Genomic DNA, 23,460 nt, shown 5'->3' with positions numbered 1-23,460 from the left:
TAAATGGACCCACTTTTTCTTTTGTCTTTATTTTTCGTTTGTGTTGCTCTATGTTTTGACACCTTTTGATGTTCAGAAAATATCAATAATTGAACAGATGTTTGTTTAAAACGGTTCTTTCACTGTAATTTATCAAAAGTTCGTTATTATTATATTTTAACAAGTTGTTTAAAACCCACAATTAGGGCTTGTATGATCGAATGCATTTAGTGAGATACATGTACCTAGGTCTGCTTTAAAAGCGGGCATGTGGTTGAATTTAGAGTAGAATGCATTGAAAGCAGGAGAGGGAAAACATTTTTATATATCAAGGAAAATAATTAAACTGATTTTTAGTTCACGATAAACAAACGATAATTATAAATCTGGAAGAAAACATGAAAAAAATACCAGAAACTACACAGTTCTTTGAATATTGTGGAATAATAATTATGATCGTGAAAATTTTTGAGAAAGTTTAGAGAAATAAGAAAAAATCATTTTATTATAATTACAAGTAGAGACCTAGTTTAAGATATTACCAGACAATCATATTTTAAAGCAGTTTTTTGTGACAACGCAATGCAAGAAAAAAATGTAACTTTAATTTGAACACGCTTTTTCACCATACACATTTTGATCGATCTGGGCTTAAGGTACTGAATGTTTAAATGTTCAGTATTAAAAGAAGTAACAGATTTTGAATCAACAATTATGATTAAATTATTATTTTCTCATATCATATTTAATTTTGGCTAATACAAACGTAATGCATACATTTTTACATCAAAGTATAAAAACATCTTTTATTTTTCAAAAGTAAGAGTCTTACCAATTGTTCTTGTGGAAAAATATATAACTATGTTCACAGTCATCTGCAGAACTAATTGAGAGATTGCTATCATTTTTTTTATAGTTTCCATTTTACAAAATAATACGTTGTTTAATAAAACCATGACTGATAAATTGACATTTTAGCAATCTCTGGAAATAAAGAACATGTTTTTAGTAATTTTATAATAATGTTACTTGTTAGTTTTAAACAGAATTTGCTAACGTTTGGTACAGCTCCGCAGTAATCGCTGCATATATTGAAGAAAAAAATAAAATCAGATTGTCGCCAAGAACAATGATTAGCTGAAATATACGTATATCTATTTTTCATCGTTAAATTTTAAGAAGTCTTTGTTATAAAAATTACATCTAACTAGATCTCGTTACGAGTAACCAGTAGGTCTTCCTTCCGATTTGTTTTATATGATACAATGAAATATCAATACTCTCTGCCAAATCTGAGATCCTAGTGAAACTAGGTTTTTTGTCTCGAGGCCGGAAACGGACGAACGAAAGTAATTAATGAAAATAAAAGCTGTTTTTTTTTATACATTTGCCTAGTTTACATCACTGTTTATCATGCCAGATGAAACACCAAAGACAATCGGTTAAAACTTGTTAAAAACATGAATTTTTTTAACTCTTCTGGTGAGTGCCGAAAGTGACGGTTGACAAAATAAAACCCGTTAAACACATCTTCAATCAATTGTCATTCATTCATGAAAATTCGTGTCTCAAACACTTACAGTGACTAAAATCTCGCGGGTATCAAGTTTGTAAAAAAGATAGGTACCTAAGATATTTGATATAACTCACCGGAAGTAGAATATGTTTGCTTATTTAACATATATAAGATCGCGTAATGATATACCGGTATTCATTCCATGTAAAAAAAATAAGGAAAAAAAATTAAGTGCTTCCGGTGACGACCGGAAGTGACGACGATTCAAACAAAATAATGTAAACACGGATACATACTTAGGGCTCTCATCCCACAGAGTTTGGTTGTTCAAGTCATCACCGTTTTTGAGATCTCGTGGAGTCATTGTCTTTGTCTCTTGACAGAAAACGGACAAACATAATGCTCAGTAAAAATAAAAAGTTGATATTTCTTGAACATTAGACACTTGTACTTTATTGTTTATCAATTTTACAAAAATTATCAAAGAAAAACAGTTAAACTTTCAAACAGCTTGATTTATTTGAACCCTTCCGGTGAGGACCGAAAATGACGGTTGACAAAATGAAAGCGATTAAACGCATTTTTTTTTTTATCGAATGTCTATTATCTATATAAGTTTCGTGTATTGATCACTTGACTTTCTGAGATCTCGTGGGTAAGACATTAATTTAAAAAAAGCTTTCTGCGATATTTTAGATATCTCACCGGATGTAAATGTTTTTGTTTTTATTTAACATCGGATACATGACATATATAAGGATTATTACTTATATTTCATTTCTATATGAAACGAATTAAATGCGAAAGAAAAAAAAAGTGCTTCCGGTGACGACCAGATAATGACAGCAAAACAAAATATTTTAAAGACATCTACAAGTAGTGGCAAATTGCGATACCAAAATCAAAAGCAAAAACTTTTTAATAAACGTTAGATAACACTGGTCGCATTACAGATCTGTCTTGCAGGAAATGCCACAGTGACTTATTTTTCATTTTAGCTTTAGTATTCGAACAATATTCCGCCTTTCTGCTCCAATACTACATGCAAAGATTGGCGTAAACACCTCCAATATTTTGACATTACTAGACGTTAAAATACTATACAAGATGATGTGTCTTCTAACCAAAAGCTCGACAGTCTCTTCTATGGAAGGTTAACGGCATATCATTGAAATGAATGAAGTCTAGCTCACCTCAAATCAGTTGTAAATTATGTCGTGTCTATAACATGGACGCCTACACAGATGTCACAACAGTATTTCACCGTAGGTTGACGTCAAAAAGGTTATGCAAAATAATACCCGAATTCTCCTTCACATTTGGAATGTTTTCTCCCAAGCCAGGGGGTTATTTCTATAAGACAAAAACACTTTTTAAATGGCAGACTGCGTGTCGTGTCAAAAGAGGTGGATGTAAAGTCGTGGCTTGTAGTCTTGTGCTTGGTCTTGTGCTTTTTAAGCACATGTGTTACTTCGAAATTAAGAAACTTTCATGCTGTGTTGAATGCACTTGATCGTGTTTATGCGACTAAATTGTAAATAATTTGTTGTTTAAAAAAAGTAAATTTTCCCATGTGTTCGTGTGGAATTTTAATTTGAGTCTAAAAATGCGCATTTTTGGTAGGATTGGTTTGAAAAATTTATACTTAAGTGCCACCTGCAATACATACGCTGGAAAACCCGATAAAACTACAATTGGATGGTAGTAGTGTTTATGCTAGCGATTCAGAAGTCGAACCCAGGAAAACTCATAGCCATATAATAGGGTACGAGTTGTTTTAGAGAACTCTTGTTATTCATCAAGCAATATTATATATATATATATAAATTTCACGAATCTGTGGCTATATTTGATGAATAGCAATGCTATTAAATCTTACTCATCTTTTTCAATATTTACTGTTATTTAGTGTTTTATTACTTTATATTTACATCTACCAAGCATAATTTCCTCTATTTATTACGGAAACTTATAGTTAATTCATAGCTCTATAGAAACAGACTGAAATCTACACGCCCTATATAATTTATCGATTGGTCGAAATCTACAGCGAATGAAATCGACAGGACTGAAATTGACACGCCCTGTTTATCGATTGGTCTGACCTACAGCGACCTTAGTAAAATCCCGGACCGCACGAAATAATCATGACGATTCCAGACTCAAAGTCTCACAGGAGACGATTTGGCTGTTTCTTTTAGCTAACGTACTTTTGGACATTAACAGTAATTTAGTGAGTTTTACTAACTTTTCATAATCAGTTTATTAAATAGTTAAAGAAAGATGTTAATATAAACAATAAAATGCTTTCTTTGATGATTCATGCGGGTTATGTATTTTTCCTGCAATGTCGCTACCTTCATATCCCGAATGAATCATCAAAGAAAGCATTTTATTGTTTAAATAATTTGCTCATACTGCACAAGATTTAAATCAATAATACAATTATGTTTGCACACGATTTAGCGTCGTCCCAGCAAATTCATACGAGGTATCACTTTATATCGATTAATACATATATTTCAACTAACTTGACAGTTAAATATTTTTAAAAATTATATTCAAACCATTGGTTTTGGATCATTATCTATTGTATTAAAAAAGAAAAGAAAAATTAAAAGCCAAACAACACCTTTTGTAAACTGAAACGACATTTTTATGAAAATCTTAGCAATTAGAAACCATTAATCCAAAATTTAATTAAAACCCATATCAATTTTGAAACACTTTTTTTTTAATCAAACTAATGATTTGTTTTTAAGATTTAAACCGAGTGATGTTGTTATATTGCGTAGTATAATATTCAGACATTTTGAATTTGAGTTCCTCCTTAAATTATTGATAACTGTTGGAAACACTTGATATTTGTGAAAATCTATACCGTTGTCAAAGCACTAATCGTAGGAAATACGCAGAAGGCTCGTAGATATAATACACTTATCTAAATCCAGTATCCTTTCGTTGGAATATTGCAGTAGTTAGAATGATGAAAGTATTGGAATGATTCAAAGAAGTAACTGGTCTGAACTGGAATAAACGTATTTTGCTTTTCAGTTTTCATCAAAAGTTCGGAAGAAACATCGTAACAGTAAGTGATTCATTTTTTTTTTAATTTCAGTTTGTAAATTGTTTTTTTTGCAAAGAAATAACGCATGTTTAGGAATGGTCCAAAATGTGTGTGTTGAAAAATTAAAAAAAAATTGAGATAGTATTTAGTGTGACTAATCCAAATATTACATAATCATATTTGTCATTCTGTTACATGTATTCGATGAGTATTCGATGAGGATAACCTTTGGTATAATAAAATGAATTAATTTAACTGTTAAAAATATTTACATGAATGTAATGTTTATCAGCGTAAGTATTATATTAGGCCGTGATCCGGTTTGAGGTCGCAAGGCTTTGAAAAATGCTAAAGAAAGATGCGTAAATATAATTTAGTTCAAATCAATGCAATTTAATCTGCATTTATTAAATTATTACACCAAGGAACGGAAGAAAAGTGAATGTAAATATTACCTGTACCAACTTAAACTAATCGTTGAATGTGCTAAAGTAAGATCTCTTACGCCACAGTAAACGTTTTCTTAGCCATAATTGAATTCCTAATATCTTATTAATCATAAAAGGTAGTCCAAACTAACCAGTTAATGGCAATGTTAATGTACATCGAAGTGATCAGTTAAATAAAAGGAATAGCTTAGTCGTCTTATTTGGAAAGAGACAGACATCATAATGATCATTTCGTGCAGTCCGTGATTTGTTTTAGGTTCCTGAAGAATTTGACAGTTTGACAAACTTGTTTAAACTGGATCATGCCGGAATCATATCCTCAGGGTTGGGCGAAATACATTACAAAATAATGCATTACATTATCATTACTTTATTAATTTTGGCTTTAAATCTCTATAACCATTCATGCGCTACTTTGAACTCTTGATCCAGGCTGTTGCTGTGTGGGAATAACAGCAGATTGTGCAAACAGTGTTATATAAGAGACACTTAAACATTTTAAAGTGTAAATATAGTCCAATACCTGAAAGGATGAGTGCAAACAAATTAACTCATTAAATCAATTACTCAAATCGTTACTCAATTTGTATGCACACACTCATAGGACTTTTAGATTCATATGACTATTTTTTTTTTAATTAAAAATAATAATTCAATGTTAAAAGTAAATAGTTACCTTTACAACTGTACGTAACTACAAACAAAATATCAAGATGACGATACACGTATCCTTAGATTTAATTGTTTTGTCTTTCTGGTATATATAATGCTGCACCGTGGAAATATCCTTATTACAAAAATACAAAGACTAAACTTGTAATTTCTATTTCATATCGCAACGACCGTTGTAAAATAGTATTTTGGAGTGTATATGTTTATGTGGAAAGTTTGTCGACATTAATATGTCTTTAAACACAAAAATAGCTTAAATTGATTTATAATGACATTATATTTGGAAATATTTCAGGGTTTCTTAATAAAACTAGTTTCATCTCGAATACAAAAACTAAGCGGTGGAAAAACATGGGAAATACTGGCGGAAAAGGTAAAATTAAATCGCACAAAACTTTCCAAATTTGCTTTTTTCATGATAAGCAAGTTACTTTGTTAAATGAAAGCGATGAGATTTTATGATGAAATATACATGTATTGAAATGAAAGTTACTGGTTACACATCTGTTGTTGACATAAGATGTGAGGGGATTGGACACGATTGAAATGAAAATTTCCTTTGAAATGATAATTTTTAAAATGTTTTACTTGTGTATTTTGAATAATTTAAGAAAATTTAAATAATAGAAATTCAAGTTACAAGTGAAATACAGACGAAAGAAGTCTTTTTAATGTAAACTAAGCCCTAGTCGTACATTTGTTTACAAATACATGTAATGCAAAATGAAGAAAATATCATTTTGACCAACAACCTCCCCCCACCCCCCCCCCCAAAAAAAAAAATCAACAATAAAACAAACAGAAACAAACAAACCAACAACCCCCCCCCAAAAAAAAAAATAAAAATAAAAATAAAAGAAAAAAAACCCCAACGAATTTTAACCTATGATGCTTGCGTGTAACTTGATATTTGTTTAATAAATTTTGACAAAGCATTAATAACGTTCATATTGACCATTCTAGACAATAAACATGAAAAAAAATTTGAATTCAAAACGTGTCTAAGTCACATGAAGTTGTATTATTTTAAATTGGCATCGAATTTAACACGTCTTACTTAAGTAATTGAATTTTTTTTTAAATAAATAAAAAGATAAAAATTAAAACATATACCATCATCCCCCCACCCCCCAAAAATCCCAATGTTTAATGTTAATTATTTTAAACGTAATAATATATAGATGCTTTTAGATTTGCTAATGATAAAAATTTTACACTTTTTTGAAAAAAAAAATTTGATAACGAGAAAACAGTTGAATGTTGGTAAAAGAGTTGTATTTTCATTCATTAAGAGGACATCATGTCTTAATGTAACTTGCTTCTTTATTAAAAGTTTTCGTTGGGTTCTCAGTTAATGTACTCATTTGTATGCTAAAAAAGGCTGTGCATTACCTGCGCGTGAACACTTACACACCTCCCCATTTTAGAATGATTAAATTACCCGCTATTGAAATCAGTAAGTAGACTTAAACAAATACGTATAATCATGTAGTATTGATATTCTATACTTTTTTCAGATCCAATTGCAAGCCCACATGATATAGTGAAAGAAATACAAGGTTATATTCTATTCCAGCGATAAAATTCATATTTTATAATAATGTTCTTTATTTAAAGCTTATATGTATATGTAGTTTCAAATTGTACGTATGTAAAATAATCAAATTGAAATTCTGTTTTTAGAACAAATGAATGAACTGAGGAAGAATAAAGGTAATTGTGTTTAAAATTTTTTTTGATAATTTTATTTAACAGTGTCAACAATTATTCGCAAATTGCGATGGTTTTAATTTCATGATGAGCTTAAGTAAAATCGCCTGAGTTAAAGTTTTTCGCCTTGCATTTGGATAAATGAGAATTCAAAGAAGAATCCGCAGGTCGTTATGATCACTTAAGTACCAACATTAGTCCATAGATGGACTAGTGTTTGCATTTCAAGCTTCGTTGTTGAGTCGAAATCCTTAAGCTTGTTAACATCCATTCTTAAAAAAAAGTGTAGGACATAAACTAAAATTCGAGCGCGAGAAACATAAACTTTTCAGTCAAACGTAAGTTACCCATATGTTGACCTTTCATTAAAAATAAATAAATAAAAGGATTAGTATGTTTAATTAAATGCATGGTAATGATGTCTATTAAGCCCTTTTGAAATTTTGGTACCCTTAGGCAGGTGTTCAGGCCCTACGGTGGGGCCAAGAAGGCCACATAGTAAAAATATATTGATTATATATTTTTTTCTGTACTATCACAATTCTGAGAAATAAAGCCATGCATTTGTAAAAACAGTTATTATGTACACAATGTCCAGATGTTAAATTGTGAAATTCATTGCCCAGGCCATGGAACAAAGTTTGAAGCTTTTCATTGGGTATCGTGAGGGGTGGGTGAGTTGGGGTTTTGGGTGTTTGATGAATATGACCATATATTAAACATGTATTTTTACTTAGGGTTAATGCTCTTTGTCATCCGTAACAATTTTTGCTCCATCTTTAAAACGCAATGGCAAATCACTCGACAATATTAGATTTAATATGTATTCTGTTTTAAACTCTATTTTGATATCTTGTGCATTGTACTGCACTTGTAGAAAAAATACGTATGCATTTTGTGTGAATTATAAATGAAACTATGGATATAATTCAAGATTGACTTTAAGGTCTTTCGTGTTTCTTTCATTTCAGTGCCGTTGTCTATACCATGGAGAAACGTTGAAGCCGATTTGTTTTCTCAAAATGTATGTACGATCAAATGAAAACATAATTTTGTTTTATTATCTTAATTTTAGTGAAGAAAAAGTATTAAAAATAGACAGATAGATATAATCAAACATAAATTGAACCGGTGTTGTACAACAGTTTTCCGCATAGTAGCTTCCCCCCGGAAAACCTACTATATAGTAGCCTTCCCCGAGGGGGGAAATATGGTTTCTCTTTAGCTTTCGCTTTCTCCTAGCGGATCTCTTTATAATCGGTTTTAGACCGTATATTATTAACTATTTGATTAATCTTGCTCAGATCAAACAAAAGGTCAGACGACACGTTCCTCGAGAATCTTTTTTGTATCTCCTCGTAATAAAGAGTTCCAATAGAAAATATTTATTTTATAATTATTTTAAAAATGATTAAAATTTAATTCAATGTGGTCATGTGTCTACATGGCCGAGTGGCTAGAACCGTGGCCGCTAATAAAAGAAAAAAAAAAAGAACCGTGGCCGCTCATTGCCAGAAGCGTATGGGTTTTAGAGGTCGTGAGTTCGAAACCCCGCCCCTGCCCAGATAGAGTTCTAATATAGTGAATTTTGCTGTGCTGTATATGTATTTATTTTTATATCAGCAATTCAAGTGTATTTTCAAGAAGATTGTATAGGAAATTGCATACTCTAGTACTTTGCAGAAATGCCTGGTAGGGTACCCTAATTTTTTGCAAAAAAGCCTGTCAAAAAAGAAGTAAACAATCAACAAATTCCTGGAAAAAGTTATATAAAATTTAGGAACGTGTCGTCTGACCTTAAGGGATAATGAGATTGAAATAGAGGGTCAATGCCATACATGTCCAAGACCAACTTTGTTGTTGATATTGACGGTATCGACAACAAAAAGACGATATCGACATGCATCGTTATCGAATTTTTAAAAAATGCTAGACCAATAATGATGTCGATATCGACGATATCGCACACAACTTGACGATATCGACACACGCTGATGGAGTTGCAAAATCAATTATATTGTCGATATCGTACACAAAATGACGATATCGACATTGATACCGACATAATGAATTTCAAGACAGACTATCTATGTATAGGCGATATTGTAAACAAAATGACGATATCTTAATAAATTGAGATCTCTATAATTGCATTAAATCAATTTAACAATATAAAAAAAATGACAATATCAACCTCGATATTGACGCATATGAATCCCTTTGAATCCATCGGTAAAAAATGTAATCATTATCAATAATAATGAGAAGAACGTCCAAATGATGGTATCAAAGGATTGTAAAATGATATAACTGCGATCGTCCAAATCGTCAAAACTTGAGATAAGCAAGATACAGTTTTCAAAAGTACTCGATAACATTCTGCACAAATGCAAGTCGATATCGATACGATATCGACAATAAATTTGGACAGCTTTTGTTGTGTACATATACCAATCGATATCGATACGATATTGTCAATATCGACATTAAGATATGGTGAATTGATGAATTCAAACATGGCGAATTGCGGTCGTGACGACGTTGACATGAAACAAAGGAAAACGATGTCGTCGTTATTGACGTTAAATGTGGACAGATTTATTTTTGTACATATCAACATCGTTATCGACACGATATCGTCGTTAAATATGGACAGCTGTAGTTGTGCACAATTATAATATTTATATTATTAACTTCTAAGACAGTCCCTTTTATGTCCCAAATTGATTTTTTTCAAAGATTAAAAATGATGATGCATAGTTGTGTTATGCGGTAATTGTGACCTTGCGCATTACAATTTAGTATGTCATTTTGGAGATAAATCTAACTGTATTAATGTAAAATTTCACTGAAATAAACCCTGAAATTTTTTTCTCGCTCTAAATATGTTTTCTTAGAGCACAATCACTCGAGTAAATGGATATACCGATCAAAAGACTTGAATATTAAATCAATTAAGTTGACAAACACTAAGTTGCAAATGCTTGTTAATTTGAATTGACTCGAACGAACAACAGTTGCTGATGGTTTATAAAACAAACATTAGCCAAATTATTCGAAATTGTTAATATTGAATAAGGGTGCTTACTGGTGGTCGAATAAAAGTCTTAAGGACCATTATTTCGGTAAGTTCTTGTATATAAACACAACCAAAACGTTCTTTTAATCGCCTCCACATGATGAACTCCTTGATAGGTAGCGTGATTTGCAGTTTTATAAAACACACCACAGTGGCGTCGGAAGCAAAGTGAACAAGTGGGGGGGGGGGGGGGGGGGGCTAAACTTATTAAAAATCTTCATAAGCAAAAGTCTTTGGTTACGGTAATTTATAACTTTGCAAACTTTGCAAAAAAAAGCGCTTATGCTATACAAAAAACTTTTGGTAGTAGATATAGTTATGTGGAAAGTACTAGCAAATGTTCAAAAATAGGTCACTGAGGCGTTGAAGCGGGGGGCTGTGTCAAAAATAGTTCGGACCGGAAGTATTTGATAACATTGTTTGATAAAGCAAACTTTAAGGTTTATTATACGGGTAATATATATATATATATATATATATATATATATATATATATATATATATATATATATATATATATATATATAGTTTTCAGTCGTCCTTATAGTATTTGCGTCTTGTAAAATTATATTTGTATTACAAATGAATTATTATTATTAATATCATTGTGGTATTAGTTACATTAATGAACTTGTAATCATTGTTTATATTAAGACAAAAGATCGACTTTTGCCAAAGTTTCGTGCTCTAAATCCATCTGATCCTTGTGTGGCAATAAATCTCATCGTGATTGGGATCCAGGGATCAGGAAAGTCGTCACTTGTAAACACATTATTAACAGTTTTGAGAGACAGTGGTCAGCTATCTACCATAGCAGCAACATATGATATTAATTCTATATCTATAAACAACAGGGTGAGTTAAGGTTTTTACCTTCTTTTTATGACTCTATTTTATATTTTATATATTTTTTTTTTTTTTTTTTTTTTTTTTTTTTTTTTACACATTTCATATAGATAAATGTGACTCTTTTTAAACAATGTCTAAACAGAACTAATTAACATTCTTTATTCTTATTTTCTAAAATAAGAATATGTACGAAAATGTGCCAAGAAATATACTGTAGAATTATTGTTAATTGAATTGTTATAATTGTTCGTGGGAGACCAATGTTCGCGGTTTTCGTTTATAACCCTTGCTCACGAACTTTCATCCCCACGAACTTATATACAATAATTTGTTTAACAGTTATTAAAGATACCCCAATTACACAACCAACGAATTAACGTCCACACGAACCAGGAAACAATTGGCTACCCACACAAAATAAATAATTATGATTTCACAGAATCAAAAACTAAAACATAACGATTAAGTAAACATCATAAGAAATATGAAATACTAGTATTAGTACTACTACAACAACAACAACTACTACTATTACTACCACTACTACAATATCTAGCACTTACAAAAGATATTAATTTGTTTGTCCAGCTCCACGAAGTAACGCTGATGACCTTTCAGGGCGATAAAAAATTACGGATCTATGATTGCCGAGGGTTTGATTTAAATGAAGAAAATCAACAGCATTATGAAAACGATATAATAAATACAATAGATGGCCACATAAAGAAGGATTATGAGGTAGAAATGCTTTATTCATTTGTATTATACATTGACCGGCACATTTTATGAAATAAAGTTTTATCAAATTTTAAAAGAAATAAATTTGTTTTAAAGTGCTTTGAAAACCTTGTGGTCTGGATCTTTGTATACACCTGAAGAATGGTAATTATCGAACGAAAAGGTTACTTATTATAACGTTTATAATAAATGGAAAAAATATTTTCAGTTTCAACAAAATGCTGATATTCAGATAGATAGCCCGCATTATAGGCAAGATCCCACCATATCTGACAGAATACATTGTGTCTTATTCGTCATGAAGGCAGACCTGATCCGAGAGGAAAACAACAATTTTTTAAAGAGGGTTCGAAGCCATATTGCTGATAAGAGTAAGTGTAATGATTATAAATTTATTCAATTTTATTCCTACATGTTATACGGATTGTTATGCTTTTAATCGGTGTTTTTAAACCCTATTTAATTTTAATGACACCTTAAATGAACCCTAATAATACGATAATGATACCAAAACCAACCACTTTAAAACTAACTCATGAATCCTATTTTTGCCCTAATTAAACTAAATGACACAAAAGTAACTCATTAACATTAAAATCCAATGCCCCAACGTTTTGGCAAACTATTTGATAAAGAAATAATCATTTTGTCATCGTAACCGCTTTTTAAAGTCAACCATTTATTTATTTTTATTTGAATAAATTAGGCATTGTAATCATATGTAACAGGAAAACACTTTGTACTAGAATCTGATTGTTTGGCAAATTTAACCAAAAATAACGAAATGTATGATGATCAAATCCACAAATGCAATACAATTTGAAAGTAAAGCAATTTGGGTCTGAATGACATTTGATATTGTATAAAAAAGTCTTAGTCTACATGTGTTTACCCTTGTAGAGATTCCTCTTCGATTGGTTTTAACAAGCGTTGACAAATTGGATTTGTGTGGATCCGGCGATTTAAGCGGCATTTTTCTGAGTAGACATGTGAATATCAAAGTAGACCTAGCGAAACAGACATTCGGATTAAACGATTGTCAAATCCTGCCAGTCGTTAATTACGTCAAAGGAAACACACAAAATATCACTCAAGACGTACTGGCACTCACGGCAATAGATAGCATCCTCGAGGAAGCTTTGTCCTATATCAGCGAACAGGTTTAAGCTTATAAGTATGTCATGATAAATCCTTTTACACGCATACTTCTAAACCATCTTTGAATGCAAAGACGGAGGTGCATATGATTATACAATATACGTATGGTATTTTTTAAACTAATAATAAAACACATGTTTACTAATGAGTCAGAGGGCAATATTTAACGTTTATATACTGTAATTCAACTTTTATTCTCGACTTTATTTCGCGATACATCTGAGATGAACTGGTTCGCAACAACAAGTTTTCGCGACAACGCCTTATCAACACTAGTTTTGTTATCAAAGCAATTGGACAGGGACTGGTTTGCGACGAGAAATATTCTACAAAAATATCTCGCACGCGAATAAAAGTTGGTTTACAGTATATTCAATTATTTACCTTTTCTGAGCAAATGTGAAAATAAGCAACATCAATTAACGGTTTGTTTAATGATTTTTCATAGAGCAGACAGTATTTTAAAAATGCAAGTGTTAGGATTTGTACACTGTCCAGTTTTACGTCCCATAGAAGTAGATTACTTGTTTATTTACGCGGTGTATCAAAGACAAAAGTATGTTACAGATGTTACAGGTGTTATAAAAAATAAAGAAGGAAACACTTCTAGACGCTTGAGTTGTATATGGTATTGAAAAACGGCCACGGCTGCTTACAATAATAGTGTTAAATCAAGTTGAACTTTGTGATAACATGCTTTACTGAAAAAAAACCCCTCAGAGAATACCCATTTAGACTCGAATAAAGTAAAAGTCCAGGTAAGCACTATTGGTAAGCTGATATATTAGAATGTGAAGGAAATGCATTTGTCATTAGTAGAGGTAACCAATTAACACCAAAAGACACCGAGGAAGCTCACCAAAACGTGATACATGTACCAAGTTTATCTATTTAAAACAGAATTAATGTAGATCTAGCATAACACACGCTATATTAGTTTTTTACGAAGGCTTCAGAGCAAGAAAGAGTGTTTTGTAAACACCACATAATTTGGATATTTGCCTTGACCTGAACATCGATAACAACGAAAAGAGTTACTTATTTTAAAGTACATTATAAAAGAATTTTTTTTTTCACTTTCCAGAAAATGTTGGTATTCAGATAGAGAGATTTATAGGCAAATTCTCATCATATCTGATAGAATGCATTGCGTCTTATTCGTTGTGATGGCAGACCAGATCCGAAAGCGAATTGAATTATTGTGATAATATTTATTCTTCCGTTAAAAAATAAAGCCAGATTAGGAAGCAAAGAATAACCCTACACAGAAATACAGTTTTGTCGATTATTTTATTTATTTGAATAACATAGTATAAATCGATAGGATTTGTATAACAAACTGATCACATGAATAAAAAATACAGGATTAAACATGTACATATGGGTCCGGTATATGGGTCCGCAATATCCCTTGCACTGACTAGCGAATTACATGCATTTAAAAAAATAACAAGAGATGTTTGTGAAACACTTATGCCCCCCTCCCTTGGAAACATCCACAAAGAAAATGAATGTAAACTGCAAATAACTGGAATTTTTCTCCGTCCAAGGGCCATAACTCGGTTGAAAATTGCTCGATCGTACCCAATATCGAAGTTGACCTAGATATTATCATGATAAACCTGTATATCAAATTTCATTTCAAAGTGTTCATCCTCTGCGAAGAAAATGAGCGGAAACTGCAAATAACTGGAATTTTACTATGTCCAAGGGTCATAACTCCGTCGAAAATTTCTCAATCGTACCCAATATCGAACTTGACCTAGATGCTATCATGATTTACCTGTATACCAAATTTCATTCCAATATGTTCATCCTTTGCGAAGAAATGAGCAAAAACTGCAAATAACTGGAATTTTTCTACGTCCAAGGGCCATAACTCTGTAGGAAATTGTTCGATCGTACCCAATATCAAACTTGACCTATATATTATCATGATAAACCTGTATACCAAATTTCATTTCAATATGTTCATCCTCTGGGAAGAAAATGAGCGGAAACTGCAAATAACTGGAATTTTTCTACGTCCAAGGGCCATAACTCTGTAGGAAATTGTTCGATCGTACCCAATATCGAACGTGACCTAGATATTATCATGATAAACCTGTATACTAAATTTCATTCCAATATGTTCATCCTCTGCGAAGGAAATGAACGGAAACTGTTGGTGGACCGACCGACCGACACGGGATGAAACTCTGCCATTCAGTCAACTGAATGATTAATGAATGGTCTGTAAAAGTGACTGAATGGCACACATATGCCATTCAGTCACATTTCAGTTACCTTTCAGTCACCTTTCAATTGACTGAATGGCAGAGATTCATCCTGTGCGACCGACAGACAGCAGCAAAGCAAAGGGGGCATAAATATAAATTATACATGCAACAAATGTAATTAATTTTTGAGGGACTGACTTCCAACAAAAACACCCCCAATTTTCACCAAATATATACATTTTATACAAGCTCATTTTTCAAACTACAACTTTGACAGTCACTATGTTTGTGTGGTTACATGCATATGATATGTGATACAATAAAAAATATCAAACTTACATTTATCCGAATGAACCTTTTTAATTGTCACATATAAATATTTAAATGTGGTTAGCCAGCAAAGTAAAGGCATATATGGTATGGTATTAGAGTTTTTAAATTTTTACACAGGGAACATTATTTATGGGCATGCAGCCAAATGCTAAAAATGGCCTTGTGTTTTTCAAAGTTGAATGTGATCAAAGACTGTAACGTTATAATCTAAAACAGGAGTCAGGAGTAAGTGGTCAGAATGTACTAGTACTAGCTTGAGTACTAGCTAAAACAATACAAAAACCCCATAAAACCGTGTAAAAATTTGGATTAATTGGTGATAAAAATGTTTCTGCAGCCAACAGCTAATAATTAAAAGCAGTACAGAAAAACGGGGTACACAAGATGGGAGTCTGAATAATTGAAATCAAAAAGGATTTCGGGATAGGATGTTTGTTAGCCACAAAGAAAGTAGCCAAATTCTAAACTTGAATGTGGATGTAAACAGGTTTATATCAAATGAAGAGATGTGAATGAATGTATCTTCTAACTGCATTTGAGCACAATTCTCCCTGTTTCTGAATGCTTTTTTAGAGAGTTTCAAAGACCAAAGCCCATAAATAAGACAACTTTGCATATATAGCTGCTGGCAAATAAAACGATGTGTGATTGGTCTCAACTTTATAACTTGGTTGTCCTGAAGTATGAGCAATGAAAGCAGTGTAGTCATAATGTTAACAAAGCGGAATTCTATTTGAAGGTTCAAAATTACCTGTTTTTGCTCAATGTTATCCTTGAAATATTTTATAACAATAGTATGAATAATGTTTTCTTATTGCTTAATCATGGTGGCCATTCGTCAATAGCGAATACAATAAAAACTAGACACGATCTCGTTGCGAGCAACGAGGAGGTCTTCCGTCCGATTTTTAGAATAAGGTACGATCTTGCTCTTGATCTTCGTCAACAAAACATATCTGGAAATGGAGATGGGATCTACGAGTAATGAGTGAAAGACTATCTACCACTTTGGTGTTCATTATTGGAGGGATCGGCTCCTTTTTCTTCATATTAGTTAAAAGGTAGTTTTGTGTACCGCTAATAAGTTTTTTTTTTAAATTGGTTACTGTTCTTGAGATATCTAGGGGATATCGTTTTGATATCCACTCATTTTAGGGTCCTTATAACAAACAATATATGGTTGTACATTGTTAACTACATTATTTTGAGCATCTTCTGTTTAATATTGCTTTTTAGAATTTTCCTCCATTTCGAGATGTTGAGCATCAAAGTTTTGGGCTTCTGGCCCCTTAAAACCTCTAATTATGGCCCCTTAAAACCTCTAATTACATAATATAGAAGTAAATGATTGCCATGTATAGGTAAATAACCTTAGAATGAACTTAATTGCCTCTATAACGTATCACAAAATATTTGACAAAATATTTGACAGTAAAAAGTTATCATTACAAGACTTTAGAACCCCCTCAGCCCCTTATTTGAAGGGCCAGTCCCTTTTTCTTGATGAAATAAAAATGTTCTTGTCAATTCAAACACATTATGTTCAACAAGTGTTCTGTACCGTTTTCGAGATATCTTAAGAGGGTCGTTTTAGGGGCCGATCCTGTAACTCCTTTTAGGGACCGCATAACAAAAAAATTATAGTTGCAGATTGTTAAGCTCAATATTTTGAGCTTTTTTTGTTCAATATTGCTTTTCAAAATTATCCTCCATTTTGAGATGTTGAGCATCAAAGTTTTGGACTTCTGGTCCCTTAAAACCCCTAATTACGTAACATAGGAGTAAATATTTGCCATGTTTAGGTAAATAACCTTATAATGAACATAGTTGCTTCTATAACGTATCACAAAATATTTCACGGTAAAAAGTTATCATTGAAAGACTTTAGAGCCTCCTCAGTCCCTTATTTGAAGGGCCAGCCCCTTTTTCTTATTTTCAAATGAAAGCTCTAATCAATTCAAACACATTTTGTTTAACAAGTGTATACAAATTTTGTACCGTTCTCGAGATATCTTGAAAGGGTTGTTTTAGGGGCCGACCCTGTAACTCCTTTTAGGGCCGTATAACAAAGAAATTATGGTTGCAGATTGTTAAGCTCAATATTTTGAGCATCTTTTGTTCAATATTGCTTTTCAAAATTATCCTCCATTTTGAGATGTTGAGCATCAAAGTTTTGGACTTCTGGCCCCATAAAGTCCCTTATTTCGTAACATATGAGTAAATGATTGCCATGTATAGGTAAATAACGTTAGAATGAACATAATTGCTTCTATAACGTATCACAAAATATTTCACGGTAAAAAGTTATCATTAAAAGACTTTAGAGCCCCTCAGCCCCTTATTTGAAGGGCCAGCCCCTACTTCTTGATTTCAAATGAAAGCTTCAATCAATTCATACACATTTTGTTCAACAAGTGTTTACAAATTTTGTACCGTTCTCGAGATATCTTGAAAGGGTCGTTTTAGGGGCTGACCCTGTAACTCCTTTTAGGGGCCGCATAACAAAGAAATTATGGTTGCAGATTGTTAAGCTCAATATTTTGAGCATTTTCTGTTCAATATTGCTTATCACTATTTCCCTCCATTTTGAGATATTGAGCATCAAAGTTTTGGACTTCTGGCCCCTTAAAATCCCTAATTACGTAACATAGGAGTAAATGATTGCCATATGTAGGTAGATAACGTTAGAATGAACATAATTGCTTCTATAATGTATCACAAAATATTTTACAGTAAAAAGTTATCATTAAAAGACTTTAGAGCCCCCTCAGCCCCTTATTTGAAGGGTCAGCCCCTTTTTCTTGATGTGATATGAAAGCTGTTGACTTTATAAAGATTTTTTGTTCTACATTTTATAACAAAATACAATCGAGGAAAGAGATATTAAAAGAAAACCATGAAAAATCACGACGCTTTTTTAACTGTAATTTTCGTGCTCGGGCGAGCTTCGGCGCTTTTGGTCACAGGAAAATATATATACCACATGTCAGATCTACAACCTTTTGTCTACAATCCCTGAAATTTTGAACTTAATATCTGAAATCGTTTCGGAGTTTACCCCTGGACAAGCCGACCCTCTGAAAATCGTTAAATTGTAAATAACTCAAAACCGGAAGTGACGTCATCATTAAAAAACATTTCCAATAAGGTTCAGATCATTATCCATCAGACCTGAAAGTTTCATGTAAATCGGTCGAGTAGTTTTAGAGAAATCGCGTACACAAAATTGGTTGGAAAAAAAAGAAAAAAAACTAGACACGATCTCGTTGCAAGCAACGAGGAGGTCTTCCGTCCGATTTTTAGGATATGGAATGACCTTACTCTTGATCTTCGTCAATGAAACGTATCAGGAAAAGGAGGTGGGATCTAAGAGTAATCGGTGAAAGACTATCTATACCTTTGGTGTACCGTATTTGAAGGATCAGCTCCTTTTCATTCATTTTAGTTAAAAGGTATTTTTGTGTACCGCTAATAAGTGTTTAGAAATTGGTAACCGTTTTTGAGATATCTGGGAAAATCGTTTTGATATCCGGTCCTAAAACTCATTTTAAGGTCCAGATAACAAACAATATATGGTTGTACATTTTTAAGCACATTATTTTGAGCATCTTTTGATGAATACTGCTTTCCAGAACTTTCCTCTATTTTGAGATATTGAGGATCAAAGTGATGGACTTCTGGCCCTTTAAAATCCCAAATTACATAACATAGGAGTAAATGATTGCCATGTATAGGTAAAAAACCTTATAATGAACATAATTGATTCTATAACGTATCACAAAATATTTCACAGTAAAAAGTTATCATTAAAAGACTTTAGAGCCCCCTCAGCCCCTTATTTGAAGGGTCAGCCCCTTTTTCATGATTTCAAATGAAAGCTCTTGTCAATTCAAACACATTTTGTTCAACAAGTAATTACAAATTGTGTGCCGTTCTCGAGATATCTTCAAAGGGTCGTTTTAGGGACCGACCCTGTAACTCCCTTTAAGGACCGCATAACAAAGAATAAATGGTTGTACATTGTTAAACTTAATATTTTGAGCATCTTTTGCTCAATATTGCTTATCAAAATTTTCCTCCATTTTGAGATATTGAGCATCAAAGTTTTGGACTTCTGGCCCTTTAAATCCCCTAATTATGTAACATAGGAGTAAATGATTGCCATGTATAGGTGAATAACATTAGAATGAACATAATTGCTTCTATAACGTATCACAAAATATTTCACAGTAAAAAGTTATCATTAAAAGACTTTAGAGCCCCCTCAGCCCCTTATTTGAAGGGTCAGCCCCTTTTTCATGATTTCAAATGAAAGCTCTTGTCAATTCAAACACATTTTGTTCAACAAGTAATTACAAATTGGGTGCCGTTCTCGAGATATTTTCAAAGGGTCGTTTTAGGGACCGACCCTGTAACTCCCTTTAAGGACCGCATAACGAAGAATAAATGGCTGTACATTGTTAAGCTCAATATTTTGAGCATCTTCTGTTCAATATTGCTTACATGTATCAAAATTTTCCTCCATTTTGAGATATTGAGCATCAAAGTTTTGGACTTCTGGCCCTTTAAATCCCCTAATTATGTAACATAGGAGTAAATGATTGCCATGTATAGGTGAATAACGTTAGAATGAACATAATTGCTTCTATAACGTATCACAAAATATTTCGCAGTAAAAAGTTATCATTAAAAGACTTTAGAGCCCCCTCAGCCCCTTATTTGAAGGGCCAGCCCCTTTTTGATAATTTCAAATGAAAGCTCTAATCAATTTAAACACATTTTGTTCAACAAGTGTTTACAAATTTTGTACGGTTCTCGAGATATCTTGAGAGGGTCGTTTTAGAAGCCGACCCTGTAATTCCTTTTACGGGCCGTATAACAAAGAAATTATGGTTGCAGATTGTTAAGCTCAATATTTTGAGCATCTTCTGTTCAATATTGCTTATCAAAATTATCCTCCATTTTGAGATGTTGAGCATCAAAGTTTTGGACTTCTGGCCCCTTAAAATCCCTAATTACGTAACATATGAGTAAATGATTGCCATGTGTAGGTAGATAACGTTAGAATGAACATAATTGCTTCTATAACGTATCACAAAATATTTCGCAGTAAAAAGTTATCATTAAAAGACGTTAGAGCCCTCTCAGCCCCTTATTTGAAGGGCCAGCCCCTAGTTCTTGATTTTAAATGAAAGCTCTAATCAATTCAAACACATTTTGTTCAACAAGTGTTAACAAATTTTGTACCGTTCTCGAGATATCTTGAAAGGGTCGTTTTAGGGGCCGACCTTGTAACTCCTTTCAGGGGCCGCATAACAAAGAAATTATGTTTGCAGACTGTTAAGCTCAATATTTTGAGCATTTTCTGTTCAATATTGCTTATCAAAATTTCCCTCCATTTTGAGATATTGAGCATCAAAGTTTTGGACTTCTGGCCCCTTAAAATCCCTAATTACGTAACATATGAGTAAATGATTGCCATGTGTAGGTAGATAACGTTAGAATGAACATAATTGCTTTTATAACGTATCACAAAATATTTCACAGTAAAAAGTTATCATTAAAAGACTTTAGAGCCCCCTCAGCCCCTTTTTTGAAGGGTCAGCCCCTTTTTCTTGATGTCATATGAAAGTTCTTGACTTTATTAAGATTTTTTGCTCTACATATTATAACAAACTACAATCGAGGAAAGATATATTAAAAGAAAACCATGAAAAATCACGACGCTTTTTTAACTGTAATTTTCGAGCTCGGGCGAGCTTCGGCGCTTTTGGTCACAGGAAAATATATCTACCACATGTCAGATCTACAACCTTTTGTCTACAATCCCTGAAATTTTGAACTCAATATCTTAAATCGTTTAGGAGTTTACCCCTGGACAAGCCGACCCTCTGAAAATCGTTAAATTGTAAATAACTCAAAACCGGAAGTGACATCATCATTAAAAAAAATTTCCAATAAGGTTCAGATCATTATCCATCAGACCTGAAAGTTTCATGTAAATCGGTTGAGTAGTTTAAGAGAAATCGCGTACACAAAATTGGTTGGAAAAAAAAAGAAAAAAAATAATAATAATAGGGAAAAAGAAACCGAACGAAAACAATAAGGTCGTCCGTTGGAAACGGAAGACCTTAATAATAATAATAGGGAAAAAGAAACCGAACGAAAACAATAAGGTCTTCCGTTGGAAACGGAAGACCTTAAATAGTTCTTAAAAAGCTATTTGGTGTAGTCCTCAAATTCTTTTGGCCATATTCTTGTCCTCTGATATGACCAGAAATTGTGAAAGATAGACTTGCTATTAAATTATCAATGAAAATGTTCCACATACTGGTAGCTGCTTGAGTTTCGTTGTTGGCTGAAATGGTTAAAGGGAATAAAGGCTTTTGAAATTTTACATATAAGGTTAATCAAGCATATAGAAAAGCTTGACCCTGTGTTCTATGGCAGCCCCCCCCCCCCCCCCCCCGTATTTTCTCCCTGACTACATAGTAGTCTTGTCCCAGGGAGAGGGAGTACTGTTTTGTGTACTTTCCTTCTTAGAAGGATTTATCACCTACGTTTTTGGTTAAAATTTGTTTTTGGAAATATATTTATGAAAAGCAAATTGCAATTCGGTTTAAACTTTAAATTAGTCTTTATTCAATCTCAATGTTGCATAAACCTCCATACGTATGTACACGAATTTGCCAACTAATTATTTAATAAATACATTATTTAATTTGGTTCATTTGGAATACAGGGAATTTAACTAATCATTTGATAAATGGATAAAGTATGGCTGTTATGCATTAGCATAAGTTTCCAAATTTCTATATAGAAAGGCCAGTAGAATTATACATAAAATCTTTAATATTTTGATTATCAAAAAATCCCTTCGACGTTTGTGCGTCCATCTGTTCTGAAAATCATAGGAAGTACATATATCTACTTTATACGAAAATCAATCATAACTTCAGTTATTTTCTTTCATATGTTAACGTTAGGGCACAAACAATTGTTGTATTTATTACCAATTTTATAAAATGGGGAGTTGTCATGGACGCCTATGTAATACATTCGAGGTGTTTTCCGAGCCTGTCGGAAAGGCCCGAGAAGTTGCGATTGCTTTTAACCGGCAGCATTTGATTTCCCTAGTTTTTAAACTCGGAACACCTCTGACGTAATCCGAGTCGCGATGTAGACACGATGTCGACTCGATGTTGGTCAACATTGCGATATCGACAATGTCGACGATGTTAACAGGAAAGAAGGAACCAGTGTAGCTCACGATGTCGACTTGATGTTGTTCAACATTGCGATATCGACAATGTCAACGATGTAAACAGGAAAGAAGGAACACGATGTAGACACGATGTCGACTCAATGTTGGTCAACATTGCGATATCGACAATGTCGACGATGTAAACAGGATAATAGGTACGGTTTAGGCACAATGTCTACACGATGTCGATCAACATTACGATGTCGACGATGAAAAAGAAGGAAAGAAGGAACACGATGTAGACACGATGTCGACTCGATGTTGGTAAACATTGCAATTTCAAAAATGTACAAAGGATATAAATGGTACGCTGCAAATGCAATTTTAATAATAATGCTTATATGATATTAACACAATGTCTATTCGATATCGGCCTACATTGCGATGTCGACAATATTGATAAAACATCGTGCATTTGACATACCTC

At 32.7% G+C, this 23,460-nt stretch overlaps 1 protein-coding gene across 1 annotated transcript; it reads left to right on the top strand.

Moving 5' to 3' along the window:
* Positions 1-9,670: 9,670 nt before the first annotated feature.
* LOC128160789 (interferon-induced protein 44-like) lies at positions 9,671-13,225 on the top strand. Its single transcript, XM_052824117.1, has 5 exons — positions 9,671-9,676; positions 11,127-11,327; positions 11,910-12,059; positions 12,268-12,430; positions 12,960-13,225. The coding sequence occupies exons 1-5, from the start codon at positions 9,671-9,673 to the stop codon at positions 13,223-13,225; spliced, it is 786 nt and encodes a 261-aa protein (XP_052680077.1).
* The last annotated feature ends 10,235 nt before the right edge of the window (positions 13,226-23,460 follow it).

This window comes from Crassostrea angulata, chromosome 8 (genome assembly GCF_025612915.1).
Source record: "Crassostrea angulata isolate pt1a10 chromosome 8, ASM2561291v2, whole genome shotgun sequence".
Lineage (NCBI taxonomy): Eukaryota > Metazoa > Mollusca > Bivalvia > Ostreida > Ostreidae > Magallana > Magallana angulata.
This window is presented reverse-complemented; position numbering and strand designations above follow the sequence as displayed.